Source organism: Cervus elaphus, chromosome 28 (assembly GCF_910594005.1).
Source record: "Cervus elaphus chromosome 28, mCerEla1.1, whole genome shotgun sequence".
Classification (NCBI taxonomy): Eukaryota; Metazoa; Chordata; class Mammalia; order Artiodactyla; family Cervidae; genus Cervus; species Cervus elaphus.
The window spans coordinates 46,921,434-46,939,511 of NC_057842.1; the positions used below are offsets into that span (position 1 = coordinate 46,921,434).

Consider the following 18,078-nt stretch of genomic DNA (forward strand, 5'->3'; position numbering starts at 1 on the left):
ACATTTGTGGTCCAAGATTGCTTTCCTGGATTTATTTATTATCTGTTAAGTCTTTCTTAAACAGTCCTACTCAGTATACCATTTGATAATTTTTCTATTATTCTCTTTTACCTTTGAGACAACTTTAGACGCTGTCTTTAAGATTCATTGAATTCCAGCTTAATGTAATGCTCTCCTTTTATCAGTCATTTCTGTTAATCCGTTTATATGATGAGGACCTTCTAAAATGTACTGAGTGTAAGTGTGGGCTCTGGAGTTAGCTGGACTCAGGTTTGAATTCAGACATCACCACTGACTGTGTGTCTCCAGCAGGTGACTTTTTGGAGTTTCTCTCATCATCCACCCATCTGGCCAATACATATTTTTGAGTGCCTGCTATCCACTAGGCCATCTGCTACAAAATGATGATTAACACAGACAAAATCTCATCCTATGTTTACTTTATAGTCTAGTCAACATTTAATTTCCTTGTTGAAAAATGATAGTAAATATCTTAATGAATTGTTGTGAGAATGAAATGTTAAGATGTTGTAAGCATACTGCCAAGCATGTGTCTGGCACATAGTAGAGATGATGGTGGTGATAATGATGGTTCTTTTTTATATTCCTCATAATATCTTTATCCTGTTTTCCTACATTAGAAAGCTTATCTGTTTTTTCTGCTTAAATATTTGCCCTATTTTCCACTCTTCCTAGTAATCAGAAGCTTTTGTATTTTTATGTTTCTCTGTTTTTTTTTATGTTCACCTTTAATACATATCTAAGAAGCTTCTAATAAGCTGTGGAATATTCAAATACATTATTTCCTTTGAACCTCACAGTAGCTTTGTGATGTAGGTATTATTTCCATTTTATGTATAAGAAATTTGATGTTCAGTGATTTGCTAGCTAGAAGAACCAGGACTTATATCCTTACTAATTAATGAAGAGCAGATCCTGGGCTCCAATTTAGCTGTTAAAAATGACAGAGTTATTAGTGGAACAGGGGAAACAGAGTAAGAAAAAGTGTTCCTTGGCCAGAACAAGTTTTAAAACCACTTTGCTAAACTGTACTGCCTCACCACTTACAAAGATACCTTTCAGATATCTTATGGAATCAGTTGTTTTGGCCAGTTTGGTCTGTAAACATCTCTGTTAGAATTGATAGTGAGCATTGGTTATTAGTACTGTGTTAGAATTTGTTGTGTTGGTGCTGTCTTGGCAAAACCTAGTCCTCCTCCTGCGTTTCTCCTTTACTTTGACATACTACCACTTTTCACAACATTTCAGAAACCAAGTGTATGAATTTTTATTTCTGACACCAAGCAATTCTTTGGTAGGACACTTAGGACACCAGCTGGTATCCTACAGTTTAACTCAATTCTAACACCGTCTACCTGGAGAAAGCATCAGATCCCATAGGTTAAGGACTCAGTCCTAGGAGACTGCCCCCCACTTCAGATATCAGTTGCAAATAGTGGATCCCCAGATTACCCACAACTTTTGTTACCTGACTACACACATCAGAGGTTTTCATGATCACCTGCCATTTGTATTACTAGAACAGCTCACAGAATTCAGGGAAACACTTACTTTTGTTTACCATTTCCCTTGTGGCTCAGCTGATAAAAAATCCGCCTGCAATGCAGGAGACCTGGGTTGGGAAGATCTCCTGGAGAAGGGAATGGCTACCCACTCCACTGTTCTGGCCTGGAGAATTCCATGGATAGTACAGTCCATGGGGTTGCAAAGAGTTGGACATAGCTGAGCGACTTTGACTTTTTTCACTTTATTAAAGGATGCTGTGACCATCTTCAGGGGATCTTCCCAACCCAGAGATCAAATCCACGTCTCCTGCATTGGCAGGCAGGTTCTTTGTCACCAGCACCATTTGGGAAGCCCATAATAAAGGACACAGATGAACAACTAGATGAATAGATACATAGAATGAAGTGTGAAAGGATCCAGAGTATAGGAGTTGCCATAGAGTTGGGGTGTGTCACCTTGTACTACGTGTATGTGTGTGCATGCTTGGAAGCTTACTGAACCCCCCATGTTTTTGTTTTCTGTATGGAAGTTTCATCACATAGATGAGTTAGTCATTAATTCCATTTGCAGCCCCTACCCTTCTCTGGAGAATGGAGATTGAAGCTGAAAATTCTAGGCTTCTAATCATTACTTGATTACTTGTTCTTTCTAGTGACCAGCCCCCATCCAAAAACCCAGTAATAGTTGCCTCATTCAGTTCAGTTCAGTCACTCAGTCGTGTCCGACTCTTTGCGACACCATGAATTGCAGCACGCCAGGCCTCCCTGTCCATCACCAACTCCCAGAGTTTACTCAAACTCATGTACATCGAGTTGGTGATGCCATCCAGCCGTTTCATCCTCTGTCCTCCCCTTCTCTTCCTGCCCCCAATCCCTGCCAGCATCAGGGTCTTTTCCAATGAGTCAACTCTTCACATGAGGTGGCCAAAGTATTGGAGTTTCAGCTTCAACATCAGCCCTTCCAATGAACACCCATGACTGATCTCCTCTAGGATGGACTAGTTGGATCTCCTTGCAGTCCAAGGGACTCTCAAGAGTCTTCTCCAACACCATAGTTCAAAAGCATCAATTTTTCGGCGCTCAGCTTTCTTCACAGTCCAACTCTCACATCCATACATGACCACTGGAAAAACCATAGCCTTGACTAGATGGACCTTTGTTGGCAAAGTAATGTCTCTGCTTTTTAATATACTGTCTAGGTTGGTCATAACTTTCCTTCCAAGGAGTAAGCATCTTTTAATTTCATGGCTGCAATCACCATCTACAGTGATTTTGGAGCCCAAAAAAATAAAGTCTGACACTGTTTCCACTGTTTCCCCATCTCTTTGCCATGAAGTGATGGGACCAGATGCTGTGATTTTAGTTTTCTGAATGTTAAGCTTTAAGCCAACTTTTGCACTCTCCTCTTTTACTTTCATCAAGAGGCTCTTTAGTTCCTCTTCACTTTCTGCCATAAGGATGGTGTCATCTGCATATCTGAGGTTATTGATATTTCTCCCGGCAATCTTGATTCCAGCTTGTGCTTCTTCCAGCTCAGCGTTTCTCATGATGTACTCTGCATAGAAGTTAAATAATCAGAGTACAATATACAGCCTTGATGTACTCCTTTTCCTATTTGGAACCAGTCTGTTGTTCCATGTCCAGTTCTAACTGTTGCTTCCTGACTTGCATACAGGTTTCTCAAGAGTCAGGTCAGGTGGTCTGGTATTCCCATTTCTTTCAGAATTTTCCACAGTTTTTTGTGATCCACACAGTTGAAGGCTTTGGCGTAGTCAGTGAAGCAGAAGTAGATGTTTTTCTGGAACTCTCTTGCTTTTTTGATGATCCAGCGGATGTTGGCAATCTGATCTCTGGTTCCTCTGCCTTTTCTAAAACCGGCTTGAGCATCTGGAAGTTCACGGTTCATGTATTGCTAAAGCCTGGCTTGGAGAATTTTGAGCATTACTTTACTAGCATGTGAGATGAGTGCAATTGTGCGGTAGTTTGAGCATTCTTGGGATTCCCTTTCTTTGGGATTGGAATGAAAACTGACCTTTTCCCGTCCTGTGGCCACTGCTGAGTTTTCCAAATTTGCTGGCATACTGAGTGCAGCACTTTCACAGCATCATCTTTTAGGATTTGAAAGAGCTCAACTGGAATTCCATCACCTCCACTAGCTTTGCTCTTAGTGATGCTTTCTAAGGCTTTCTTGATTCCATATTTCAGGATTTCTGGCTCTAGGTGAGTGATCACACCATCGTGATTATCTGGATCATGAAGATCTTTTTTGTAGAGCTCTTCTGTGTATTCTTGCCACCTCTTCTTAATATCTTCTGCTTCTGTTAGGTCCATACCATTTCTGTCCTTTATTGAACCCATCTTTGCATGAAATGTTCCCTCGGTATCTCTAATTTTCTTGAAGAGATCTCTAGTCTTTCCGATTCTGTTGTTTTCCTCTTTTTCTTTGCATTGATCTCTGAGGAAGGCTTTCTTATCTCTCCTTCCTATTCTTTGGAACTCTGCATTCAAATGGGAATATCTTTCCTTTTCTCCTTTGCTTTTCGCTTCTCTTCTTTTCACAGCTAGTTGTGACAACCATTTTGCCTTTTTGCATTTCTTTTCCATGGAGATCGTCTTGATTGTACAGTGTCACAAACCTCCGTCCATAGTTCATCAAGCACTCTGTCTCTCAGATCTAGTCCCTTAAATCTATTTCTCACTTCCACTGTATAGTCATAAGGGATTTGATTTAGGTCATACCTGAATGGTCTAGTGGTTTTCTCTACTTTCTTCAGTTTAAGTCTGAATTTGGCAATAAGGAGTTCATGATTTGAGCCACAGTCATCTCCCAGTCTTGTTTTTGCTGACTACATGGAGCTTCTCCATCTTTGGCTGCAAAGAATATAATCAATCTGATTTCAGGGTTGACCATCTGGTGACGTCCATGTGTAGAGTCTTCTCTTGTGTTGTTGGAAGAGGGTATTTGCTATGACCAGTGCGTTCTCTTGGCAAAACTCTATTAGCCTTTGTCCTGTTTCATTCCATACTCCAAGGCCAAATTTGCCTGTTACTCCAGGTGTTTCTTGACTTCCTACTTTTGCATTCCAGTCTCCTATAAGTTGCCTCATTACAACAAAAGATACTGGTTTCACCCAAGAAGTTCCATGGGATTTAGGAACTCTGTGTCAGGAACTGTGGTCAAAGACCCAGTGTGAGAACGAAAGATGCTCTAGTGTCCTTATTAGTTTGGAAATCGTAAGGGTTTTAGGAACTTCATGCCAGGAACATGGGGAGAGGGGCAGAAGACAATATTTATTTTTTCTATTATGTCACAGCTACCAGGTTAGTTTCTTAAGAAGACCTCAAATACAAATCATCCCTGTCTGCCAGGTTAGTTTAATGGTACTTTTTGCAGATTGTCTTTATTTTGTTCATTTATTTGTGAATCATTTTTTGTTTCTTAACTCACAATGTGATGTAATTTTGGCCATTTTATATGAAATTTTAATTAAAATAATTCAAATATGTATTATTAATTAGCAATGATTGAGATGTTCTTTAGCATACTTTGGGAAAAATGGATAGCGTTTTGTCTAACTGATATAGGAATATTTGTTAAAGATAAATATTTAATGAGGGTCCTTTTGCACGTAGTGTTGTATTTCACTAAATAAGTGAGTTATCTTGCTTCGTATATATTTATGATTGAAGGCGAAGATAGTTATCAGTGTGCTATCTTTGTAAAAGAGAAATGTAAAAGAGGAATCACAGCTATTTGCTAAATAAGACATTGAATGAAAGTATACTCTTATATTCACCAAAAGTAAGTAGGTTCACAGGGCTTTGAATTAGGAAGTTCACAATATAAAAGTTATATTAACTTTTTAAAAAGTTAAATTAACTATTTAACTCTTATATTGAGACCTGGTGACTTGGGAAGAAATTATCATTTTATGATGAGCTGGAGAAGTTTGTGATGAAGTTTGGATTCTATGATCTTTCTGTATAATATGGAAGATATTTCGCAGGTTGGAAAGTGAAAAATGACATTGTTTAGATCAGTGACTTAACTTGGAAGAAGTTTAAACTGGGTAAAGTAATATTCATATAGTCTAAACATCTTATATTAGATTATTTCTTGTTGTTGTTGTTCAGTCACTAAGTCATGTCTGACTCTTTGTGACCCCATGAATTACAGCATGCCAGGCTTCCTTGTCCTTTGCTATCTCCCTTAGTTTGCTCAAACTTATGTCCATTGAGTCAGTGATGCCATCCAAACATCTCATCCTCTGTCATCTACTTCTCTTGTCCTCACTCTTTCCCAGCAAGTCTTTCCCAAGCAAGGTCTTTTCCAGTGAGTCAGCTCTTCCCATCACGTGGCCACAGTATTGGAGCTTCAGCTTCAGAACCAATCCTTCCATTGAATATTCATGCTTTATTTCCTTTAGGATTGACTGGTTGGATCTCCTTGCTGTCCAAGGGACTTCCAACAGTCTTCTTCAGCACTACAGTTCGAAAGCATAAATTCTTTGGTGCCTGCCTTCCTTATGGTCCAACTCTCACATCTATACATTCCTTACGGAAAAACCAAAGCTTTGACTATATGGACATTTGTTGGCAAAGTGATGTCTCTGCCTTTTAATACACTGTCTAGGTTTGTCATAGCTATTCTTCCAAGGAGCAAGCGTCTTTTAACTTTGTGGCTGCAGTCACCATCTGTATTGATTTGGGAGCCCAAGAGAATGAAATCTGACAGTTTCCACATTTCCCCCTTTATTTGCCATGAAGTGATGGGACCGGATGCCATAATCTGCATTTTTTGAATGTTGAGTTTTAAGCCAGCTTTTTTATTCTTCTCTTTCACCCTCATCAAGAGGCTCTTTAGTTCCTTTTCATTTTCTGCCATTAAAGTGGTATCATCTGCATATTTGAGGTTGTTGATATTTCTCCCAGCAATCTTGATTCCAACTTGTGATTCATCCAGCCTGACATTTTGCATGATGTACTCTGCATGTAAGTTAAGTAAACAGTGTGACAATGTACAGCCTTGATGTACTCCTTTCCCAATTAGAACCAGTCTGTTGTTCCATATCTAGTTTTAACAGTTCCTTCTTGTCCTTCGTACACATTTCTCAGGAAGCCGGTGATGTGGTCTCATATTTCTATCTCATTAAGAATATTCCTTAGTTTACTGTGATCCACACAGTCAAAGGCTTTAGCATAGTCAGTGAAGCAGAAGTAGAAGTAGTTTTTTTGGAATTCCCTTGCATTTTCTATGATCCGGTGGATGTTGGCAATTTGATCTCTGGTTCCTCTGCCTTTTTAAAATCCAGCTTGTACATCTGGAAATTCTTGGTTCACCTACTGCTGAAGCCCAGCTTGAAGGATTTTGAGCATTGCCTTCCTAGCATGTGAAATGAGTGGAATAGTATGGTAATTTGAACATTCTTTGGCGTTGCCTTTCTTTGGGATTAAAATGAAAACTGACCTTTTCCAGTCCTATGGCTACTACTGAATTTTACTCCAGGGCCAAACATGCTTGTTATTCTAGGTATCTCTTAACTTCCTACTTTTGCATTCCAGTTCCCTATGATGCGAAGAACATCTTTTTTGGGGTGTTGGTTCTAGAAAATCTTGTAGGTCCTCATAGAATCATTTAGCTTCATCTTCTTTAGCTTCTTCTTCAGTGGTTGGGGCATAGACTTGGGTTACTGTGATGTTGAATGATTTGCCTTGGAAATGAACCGAGATCATTCTTTTCATTTTTGAGAGTGCAGTCAGGTACTGCATTTCAGACTCTTTTGTTGACTATGAGGGCTACTCCATTTTTTATAAGGGATTCTTGCTCACAGTAGTAGATATAATAGTTATTTGAATTAAATTTGCCCATTCTCATCCATTTTAGTTCACTGATTCTTGAGATGTCAGTGTTCACTCCTGCTGTCTTCTGTTTGACCACATCCAATTTACCTTGATTCATGGACCTAACGTTCCAGGTTCCTGTGCAGTATTGTTCTTTATGGCATCGGACTTTACTTTCACCACCAGATGAGAACCACAGCTGGGTGTCATTTCCGCATTAGCTCAGCCTCTTCATTCTTTCTGTAGCTATTTCTCTGCTCTTCCCTGGTAGTATATTGGACACCTACTGACCTGGCGAGTTCATCTTTCAGTGTCCTATCTTTTTGCCTTTTCATACTGTTCGTGGGTTTCTCAAGGCAAGAATACTGAAGTGGTTTGCCATTCCCTTCTCCTGTGGACCATGTTTTGTCAGGTCCTGACTAGCAGGGACATGCTTTAGCCACTCATTGTAGCTGGGTGGCATGCCCAGTACCCTAGTTGTCCCACTGCTGGTCCTCATTGAGTGTATAATGACTGTTATTAAACTATGTTAATAATGGATGATATTCATACTCCACTGAAAATATTTCTTGCCTTAAAATTAACTCATGAAGATCTCTAGATCAGGTACATAAAGCGAATATTTATATAGTAATTTCACTGAGGAAAATTAAATTCACATCTTTCTCATAGAAAAATTTGAGTCATTGGAGCTAATGTTGCAATAGTTGCTGCACAGTAAAAGATAGAAATATTAGCTTTAACCACATTCCTTTTTTCTTTTGTCAGTCTCAAGAGTCTTATGTTGTAGAATTAAAAGGCAAATATGTAAAAATCCGTGCAAGTTAAACTAACGATTCTATGCACATTAGATCCACAGTTACTAAAACAAAAAGTTTTGCTAATGTGTTGTAGCTATCCTAGTCAAATACAGTATGGATGGCGATAGCTGTTATATTTTACTAACACTTGTAACTGATAGTTAATTTTTATTTATTAAATAATTTTTTGAATGAGGAAACAGCATGAATGTTGAAATTAAAATGTCATGAAATTTTGGTTCAGTTGTCATTAGAATAGAGAATACCCTCTGATTTTTCACTTATCAAATCAGAATACTTAGAATCAGCATTTGCTATTTCTTCATTACCAATCATTATTGTTTTCAATGTTAAAGGATACCCAAAAATATCATAAAGGAAGATTTTAATGAACTGAGGAAGGTAGGGTAAGCTTTGATGATTAAATTTATACAAAGGCAGTCATACCATTGTGCCCAAATGTTTATGCAGCTCTTTTACTCTGCTTTTGTGTAACCATTGTAATACAAGATAACTTATGTTGAAGGTTTCAAAATAAAACCACCCCCTGAACAACAACGACAAATTTTTTTCTTAAGATCAGTTGTTAGATTCCATACACTTTTAGTCGAACTCCTTCATTTTCTCAGTGGAAGAGTAATGATTGATATCCATAATGATGATGAACAATTTCCAGGCAGTATGGGATTTTAAAGGGCTTTTTGATTTGTCAAAGAAAAGTTATTAATATGGTTTAGAATTACTCGCATCAGCCTTTTTCATAGTAGGATATATTTCTTTTATGTACAGTCATTAGACAACCCATTATATAGGGAACCACCCTGATAGAGATAGTAACTTTTAAGATTATTTAATTTGTATATGTTCTGTATGTGAACATTTGGTTTCTATTCTGGGATGGGCTAGGCAAAATGGGGTTATGGATAGAATAACAAAGTTCAATCTCTACCATTGAAGTGTAGGTTGGCCTAAGATTATAATCAACATTTCTACTATTGGTTCTCAGTGAAATGTTCTCAGAGTTCTAAAGAATCAGCTTAATTTATAAATATACTGTTCTATAGTGGTGATTTTCTTCATATTTTATACTTTGATCATTGGTATATTCTAGTTGCTTAAAAGCTAATAACTCTTTCATATACAATCCAAATAATGTGTATTTGCTAACTTTCTGGTAAACAAAACATTCCATCCCATATCATGATAGGAAAGAAATTTTATTCATTAAATTATCAAACAGATGGTAAGCGTAATAAAATGTCTTAAAATAAGTATTTTAAGATGAATTTGTTTTACTCCACCTAATCTGTTCATATTTTAATTTTTATTTGCAGCATATCTAGTAATTACGATGCTCAAATGAAGAGCCTTTTAAGGATTGTGAGGATATTTTGTCATGTCTTTCGTATTGGTCCATCCTCTCCCAGTAATGGAATTGATATGGGCTACAATGGGAATAAAACTCCAAGGAGCCAGGTGTTCAAGGTCAGAAAAGTATATGATGTTGTTAGGAAGATAGATGTAAAAGAGATGATTTTGAAAAGCAAACATTCATTAATCAGAAACCTCTTGAACAGGGTGTAACTTTGGTTTATACCTGTGACTGACACTTTTTAAACCAAGACCTTTCTCCTTTCTTCTCTCTAATCAGCAGCAAGTCAGTTGGTGAGCTTTCTGTGTTTCTCTTACAAGTGAAATTTTAAGTCTACTAGTCTTTTATTCTAAGAGTAATGATACTTAATGTTTAAATCTAATTAAATCTACTTAAAAAAATTGGATTATAGGTCTTAAATGTAGCCATCATGATTTTTAAAAAAATATTTCTTATTCAGAAAGAGAAAAAACATCCAGTTTTTATTTAGGTTTTATTATCGTGTGTGTTGTGTGTGTGTGTGTATTTTTTAAAGTAAGTTTACTTTAATTTATTGGGTTTACTAGCAATTCCTTGGATAACTTCAAGTTAAGAAACATTGAGATATTTTCTTAATGTATTTTGTATTGCTTCAGCTCTGTGTCTTTTTTCCCCTTCCTTTTTTTCCCCCATTGTGCCATCTCCTGGAAGAATGAAGTTGTGCATCTTGTAATTCAGATTTTAGCTTTTCAGTGTACCACTTTCTTTAATACTGGTTAGAAGTGATAATTTCCTGTCTTTGTAAAATTCAAGTCTGAATTATTGATCTGTTTTGTTACTGCTGTTTTAAGTGGGTTTTACTACTCAGACATTCACATTACAAGAAGTTGTTCTTAATGTGTTTCTAATATGACTCATGCTGTTAGTTACTGAATCTACCCCTGATTGATTTTTCTACTTGTTCTTCTATTCATCTGTAATGATGGGTAAACAATCAAACCAAATATAGATATAGTCACTATAGACAAACTGAGTATAGATTATATTTATTATTGTCTTTGTTTTGTTATGATTTCAATTTGCCACCTATTGCTAATGATATCAGAAAATAATTATGTGCTAATAAGTAACCTCTTTATAGGCATCTAGTGCTTGATTTAAATGTTATTTTTCTACCCAGCCAGTCAGTACAGATAAAACATGGTAGAAAAAGATATCATTGTTTATTTTAGCATTTTCTTATGGAATCCAGACTCTCTGTTTTTATTGTTATATGTCAATGAAGTATATAATATATTAGTTTGGTGCAAAAGTAATTGTGGTTTTACATGGTTGCACTTTGCTATATGATATTGGAATAGTTTCTTAAATAAATGTGATTATGTTATAGATGATTTTAATGCACATTTCTCGCCTTGTTTTTTTGCTAATGACATTACTTGCTATTTATATTTATTTTAGACTATAGAAATTATGGTAAATGAAAAGTAAATTCAAGTGATTTTTAAAATTTGAGTTCAAAATGGGTTGCAAAGCAGCAGAGACAACTTGCAACATCAACCATGCATTTAGCCCAGGAACTGCTAATGAATGTACAGTGCAGTGGGGGTTCAAGAAGTTTTGCAAAGGAGATGAGAGCCTCGAAGATGAGGAGCGTAGTTATTGGTCATCAGAAGTTGACAACAACCGAGAGCAGTCATCAAAGCTGATCCACTTAAAACTACATGAACAATTGCCAAAGAGCTCAGTGTCAGCCATTCTATAGTCATTCGGCAGTTGAAGCAAATTGTGAAGATGAAAGAGCTCAATAAGTGGGTGCCTCGTGAGCTGACCAGAAATCAAAAAAATCGTCGTTTTGAAGTGTCTTCTCTTATTCTGTGCAATGCCAATGAACCATTTCTTGATCTAATTATGACATGTGATGAAAAATGGATTTTATATGACAACTGACAATGATCAGCTCAGTGATTGAACCGAGAAGAAGCTCCAAAGCACTTCCGAAAGAGAAATTTGCACCAAAAAAAAGAGTCATGGTCACTGTTTGGTAGTCTGCTGCTGGTCTGATCCACTACAGCTTTATGAATACTGGTGAAACCATTACATCTGAGAAGTATGCTCAGCAAATCGATGAGATCCACCAAAAGCTGCAGTGCCTACAACCGGTATTGGTCAATAGAATGTGGTCAGTAAAATGGCTCCAGTTCTTCTCCATGACAGTGCCCAACCACACGCTCCACAGCCAGCACTTCAAAAGTTGAACAGATTGGGCTCTGAAGTTCTGCCTCATCTGCGTGTTCACCTGACCTCTTGCCAGCCGACTACCACTTCAAGCATCTCAACAACTTTAGTAGGAAAACACTTCCACAACCAGCTGGAGGCAGAAAATACTTTTCAAGAGTTCATCCAAGCCTGAAGCGTGGGTTTTTACACTACAGGAATAAAAAAACTTATTTCTCATTGGCAAAAATGTGTTGATTGTAATGGTTCCTATTTTGATTAATAAAGATGTGTTTGAGCCTAGTTATAATGATTTAAAATTCATGGTTCAAAATCACAATTACATTTTCATCAACCTAATATAAAGTTCTTTACTTATATTTTATTTCATTTGTTAGTATCTTTATTTCTGTTCTTGAGGAATTTTTTTTTCTGTGTCATACAATTGCTTTTGTTTCTGACCACTTATTTTCTCTTAAATTTTGACCTTTCTCTTTGGCAAAACATTTTTGTTGCAAAACTCAGTTTTGTTTTTTTTTTTAGAACACTAGCTAGTGTTTCTCTTAAGGAATAAATTCTTTCTATCTAATTTTATGAATTGTGTGGACTCTCTGGAGGATGGCAAAATGATCTTCCCTCCCACTTATAAGGATGAAAAATAGAAACTACATTGTAACCCATGTATTTAATGTCTTTTGTTCATTGTGGGATGATTGAAGTTATAAAAATCTGAACCATCTGCTGAGTTGCTACAGTGTAAGATTGGAAATACCATTTTAATTTTTACCACATTTTGTCTAAGGTAGCAGTTGATCCCTACTTTCTGTTTCATTAACTAGGTACTCTTAACATGTCACTTTATTGTTGGGATTAGCTAATGGGTTTTCCATTAAGAATGAGTGGGTTTATAGGCCATGTGTTTTTAGTAGGTGAAATTGTTTAACATCCTGTTATTAGTTTTCTGATTTATCTTAGAAGTACTTTAAGTTAATCTTAACACTTAGCCATTCTTTCAGTGTTAAGAGATTTTTATCTAGAGCCTTGCAAACTTTGAAACATCTGAAGGAGAAGGTAGTTCTGGTTATCGAAGCAGGGTGAGCATGAGGAAAACAGTTTAGGCTTCTTGAATCCTGATATGCTGTTTTTTTGTGAGTAGTAAACTGTGACTGTTAATGGTTTCATAGAATTATAATTGGAGAAATTTAGAAGCCGAGAAAGATTGAGAAACTTTTAACTTTAAGATCTTATCCTTTGGATTATGGCATTTGACATTATGAGGTGAGAATAGACTAACAGAATTTCAAGATACTGTTGATGAATTTAAGTTAATAATGCTTTCCTGTCAAATTTGTATCTAATTTGGCACATGGATCGTGAAGTTTTTTTAATTGTCCAACAAGTTTGGGATTTTTATGTTATAGCTTTGACTTGTGAATTTGAAATGTTTTGAAAGTCATTGATGTTATAGGTAGAATATAGTTTTGTGGTGAAAATCAACTCAGTAATAAGAAATGAAGTAGTATTTTCATAGTGCCAAGAAGCCTAACATTTTCCATAGCCATTGACTCATTTTTCTGTAACAGTTGATATGTATGGTTCTGTGTATCTAGTGTTTTTTATCAGTATTATTTATGAATAGATACGGTTTGCAATTATTTATTTTTAATTTTTAAAATTTATTTTAACCTTTTGTGTCTGTTACTGCTACTGCAGTTAGAAATTAAAGTTATTTTCACAGCATTCTTTTTGTTATTGAGAAATGAATTTTCTGAACAAGTGTTCAAAGGGAAACTCCTTAAGTAAAAATGCTTTACGGTTGAGATTTCATTTTAGTGCACATATGCATGAGGAAATGTGCAGTGAGAAAAAGAGAAAATAAAGAAAGGCCTAAGATGACTACTTCTCTACTTTTTTTCCTCATTCTCTTTTAATTCTTAGCTGTGCTACTTTATTGAAAACTCTTTCTATCTTTTCTCAGTATCATTATTGTCACTGTCATTTTTACAGAGATCAGCTTTTTTGGATATTATCTCTGGAATTATTTGTCAGTTTTTGAGAACAGGATGGTCGCAGTTGAGGCTCAGTGCTCTCGTCCGCACATCAGCAGTAGGTGTGGCTTCCTGCCTCAGCCTTCATCTCCACCCAGTGTGGGGATTTTCTGAGTTTGGTCACTCTCACTTAGAGGCCGTTTATTCCTTTTGTTTGAAGCAGTTTTTCATCACCACCTGTTCTTTCCTTGGAGGGTGTTTATTTTTTTGATGTAAAGCTAGTAGTTTTGCTGACATAAAAAGTTCTTTTTAATGTTTTATAGCAGGGTTAATGTTTTTCTCATGAAGAGAAACTATAGACCCAAACCTGGATCATGATTAAAATTAAGACATTTTCAGTGAAGGTACCGTGTCAGTATTGATGGCTGCTGGTGCTTCTTGCACTTCTTTTAAGCAGTTCAGCCATCCTTTAAGAAGTTAGGCACCCAACTCCTGTGCCTAACCTTGGAAAAGCCTTGTTTGTGGGAGAGAAGGGTGCTCATTTCAACCTCAGAAAATATTTCTCAGGAATTAGCTTCTCACTTTGTGAACCTGTTTACCTAGGCTGTATTAATTAAATATATGTTGAATGAGTGAACTGTTTTTTTGTTGATGGTGGAGGGGTTTTTTTCTTCTTGCTTTTTGGTTCAATATGTAAGTGAAAACTTAGGGGCAGTTTAAGTGTTTGCAGATTCAATAAGCAGAATATTCTCAAAAGAGAATGTTCTGGGAATCTGAAGATAGGCTGAAGGTAATAGTAGTGGGATTTATTAGATAATAATTAGAAAGAATTTCTTGGCAGAACAGAACTTTAGAAGAGTTGTAAATATGGTTGTGTAATCTCTCTACAATACTGGCCTTTGAAAAATAAGAATTTTACTTGAAATAGTTAAGGGTGGGTCTTTCAGAAGCAGATGTCTAGTTTGTAGCATTCTGTGATCATATAAGAATCAAAAAGTAAGATTAATTTTTATATTCATTTGTAGAAAGTTTGTCACTCTCATTAGGAATATTGAGAATAGTGTGGGAATGGAAGACAATTTAACTACTCTCTCCCCTGCCCTCCTGTGCCTTCACTGTTCATTTTTATTTGGGTTTTAAAATGTTCTAGCAGGTCTTTTTTTCCTCTGAGTTTTATTGAGCTATAATTGTTATATAAAATGTTGAGTAACTTCAAGGTGTAGTGTGATGATTTGATACAAGTGTGTATTGCAAAATGTTTACTCCAGTAAGATTAGTTAGCACATCCTTCACCTCACATCATCACTACTTTGTTGCTCTTGTTGTGCTGATAACTTTAAACCTTTTCTCTTGTAGCAACTTTTAAATTGTACAATACAGTGTTGATAACTGTAGTGACCGTGCTGTACACATCCCCAGGAGCATGTCTTTTAATAGTAGTTGGGCATTTATATTTTTCCTTCTGTCAAAAACTACTATTTACTAGAGATGATGTATGTATTTCATCTTCTCCAGTCCTTAGTCCTGTTGTAGCATTTGTGATCACATGGTATTTTAAAGATAAATTTTCATTTGCTGTTAATTTACAAAAAACATTTAATTATTCTCAAAAGGAATATTTTATATAGTGTAGAAATAATAAACTGTTTATTCCCATTTTCTTTTTTTATTAAGCTGTTAATCTTTATTTTGAATTATGGATTTGCTAGCCAATATTTGATAATTACTGCTATTAGAGATGAGTTGTGTGTGATTGGGTATGCCTCTGTGTGTATGTGTACTTGTAAATGCTGTGATATCTAAAATTTCTTGTAAATTTTCAAAATGTCAGAGATTACATGTAAAGAAAAAGTGCAGTAAACCAAGTTGTTTATTAAGTTCTTTATGAATACTTACTTTTTAAATTGAAAAGCAACATAATTAAAAACAGTCAACACATTAATGCAGTAAAGATTTTAGGGAATTGTACTCATAAAGGTAATTATGGTTTTGAAACTAAATAATTGAAAATTTTTAAGAGAAAGAAGATTGCTTATAAATTTTTTTGTTAGAGTTTAGTTTTCCTTTTTCTATTCCAAGGAATAAATAAATTTAAAATAAGCTTTTGCTATAAATGAAGTAATTATATGACATTTATATTTTTGTTACTTATCTTTAGGCATTGCAGGTCACATAAACTTGGGAAAATAGAAGTATCTAGAGTAAATATTCTCTTCTATAATATTTGTCTGAGTGGGTTTCTTTTTTTTCCTGCAGTTTAAGAATGATGGTTTTTTAAAAAAAACACTTTTCTTTTTTTCTTAGCCTCTTGAATTGCTTTGGCACTCATTAGACGAATGGCTAGTTTTAATAGCTACAGAATTGATGAAAAACAAAAAGGACTCAACGGATATCACTTCTATTTTGCTGAAACAAAAAGGCCAAGATCAAGATGGTACTTCCATTCCTCCATTTGAACCTCCAGGACCTGGGAGCTATGAAAATCTGTCCACTGGCACAGGGGAATCTAAACCAGATGCTCTTGGAGGGAAACAGGAAGCCAGTGCAGACTGTCAGGATGTTATTTCTATGACAGCTAACCGGCTAAGTGCTGTCATTCAAGCTTTTTACATGTGCTGTTCTTGTCAGATGCCTCCAGGGTAAGAAAGTTTCTGCTTATTTTGTGTGCTGATCTCTGCCTATCTGTAACCAATGTTGTGGCTGGAGCAGCCCTTGTGGTTCTTATTATGATTGCAAGACACCCTTCAGCAATAACCATCAGGAAACTTTGCAAAAAAAAAAAAAAAAGGTTTATTACTTACAGGGACCTGGAAATTACATGACACACCTGGGGCCACACAGCAAGGTTGCCAGTAGAAAGAATGCTTGAGGGCTTGGGGTTCTGTTTTTATTGGAGTTTAAGGTAGAGGCCTGGGGTTTTGAAAGCTCACTCTTTATTGGTGAATTTAAAACACTGAGAGTGGGAATTTAAAGCATGAGAAAACGCAAGTGGCTCAAATCGTCAGTTATCAAAATCAATCAAGATCTCTGAAACAAAGGAGCTTGGAGATGAGGGGTGGCTCTTTATCTAGTTGTGGATCTGGCATTGTGTTTATTGGAGATAGTCATCTTTGAAGCGGACAAAGTAGAGGCAATCTGATCGATTTTCCTGGTTTGCAGTTTGAATGTATCTGGTGATTTTTCTGAGTGGCCCATCTAACAGTAGGCATGAGGATTGTCCATATATGAGCTGTTGTGGTTATTTCTCTGAATTTTACATCAAGTTGTCCTAATCTATCTTACATGAATTTGAAAAAGAAGCAGTTTTAGTTCTCAATGATTCCAAGTGAGAAGGGTAGGAGGAAAATTGGAAACATTAATTTGGAGAATTTTAGCTAGATGTTGGAGGAAGTGAAAATTCAGTATCCAGTCCAGTTTACAGGTAAGAAAAAAACCTCACAGACAGCTAAGAGGACTAGAATCTGATATCTACAAGGGTGTACTGTAATTTTCCATTGAAATGTAATTTTTCTTTACTGTTGTCCTCATTCCTATCAGAGATGATCAAAGTAAGACTAGTATGTTTACATAGTAAATCTAGTTTTGTTAAACTTGACCTGGTTATTTATATAGTGGAGGAAGAATAGTGATTGGTCATTTAGGCTCCTGTATGTCTGTTTTGCCAGAACTTTTCATAAGGAATCTCAGATTGAACGTTTAAAAAGCCTCTGGAGGCTAAGAAGCCAAGTCAAGGACTCACCATCACATTTTGCCTGCAGTACCTGTAGATTTGGGTGAATTCCTCTCTTCTTGAGGTCCCCAAAATATCTTGAAGTTTCTGGGCCTGCCCGGAAGTGACCTTCCTTACTTACCTGGTAACTCTGCCAGGACCCTGTAAGCGAGGTACCAGGTTGATTTTTCCACAGTTTTATTGGCTTCTTAAAATTAACACCCTTAGTTCCCTAAAGTTGTCTGGTCATATCAGAGTCTATACATTTTTCTGTCAAAGGGAGACATTCCAGTCAAAGCTTTGGCAGTATAACCAGTGTTTTCAATTGTGTCGTGTTACAAGGAGAACAGATTCTTACTGAACTTATGCAAGTAACTATATTGCCATGAAAATAAGGATACCCAGAGAGTTTCCATATTCTGGAGGGATCAGGTTAGGAGAAAAAGTAGTTGTTTCATGTTTGTTCACAGAGGTATGCTTAACCAAATTGTTGAGTTATTGCTAGCATAGAAGGAAAAGTTTCTGTAAATCTGAAAAGCAAAATATTGAGGAACTAGCAGTGTTTCAAACAAAAATTCATAAAAATTGTGATCATCCTTCATGAACTCATTAAGTCCTATATAATTCTTGATATTGATCTTTGGTT

The 18,078-nt window shown here is 36.1% G+C and overlaps 1 protein-coding gene across 5 annotated transcripts in view; it reads left to right on the forward strand.

Annotated features, from left to right (window-relative positions):
* Window positions 1-18,078, forward strand: part of HACE1 (HECT domain and ankyrin repeat containing E3 ubiquitin protein ligase 1) — a 117,550-nt gene that overhangs the window by 44,669 nt on the left and 54,803 nt on the right. For all 5 annotated transcript variants that reach the window (XM_043889944.1, XM_043889946.1, XM_043889948.1 and 2 more), the window contains 2 exons: window positions 9,502-9,652; window positions 16,028-16,362. In XM_043889944.1, the coding sequence (XP_043745879.1) occupies window positions 9,502-9,652; window positions 16,028-16,362 (486 nt within the window). The remainder of the gene's footprint in view (window positions 1-9,501; window positions 9,653-16,027; window positions 16,363-18,078) is intronic.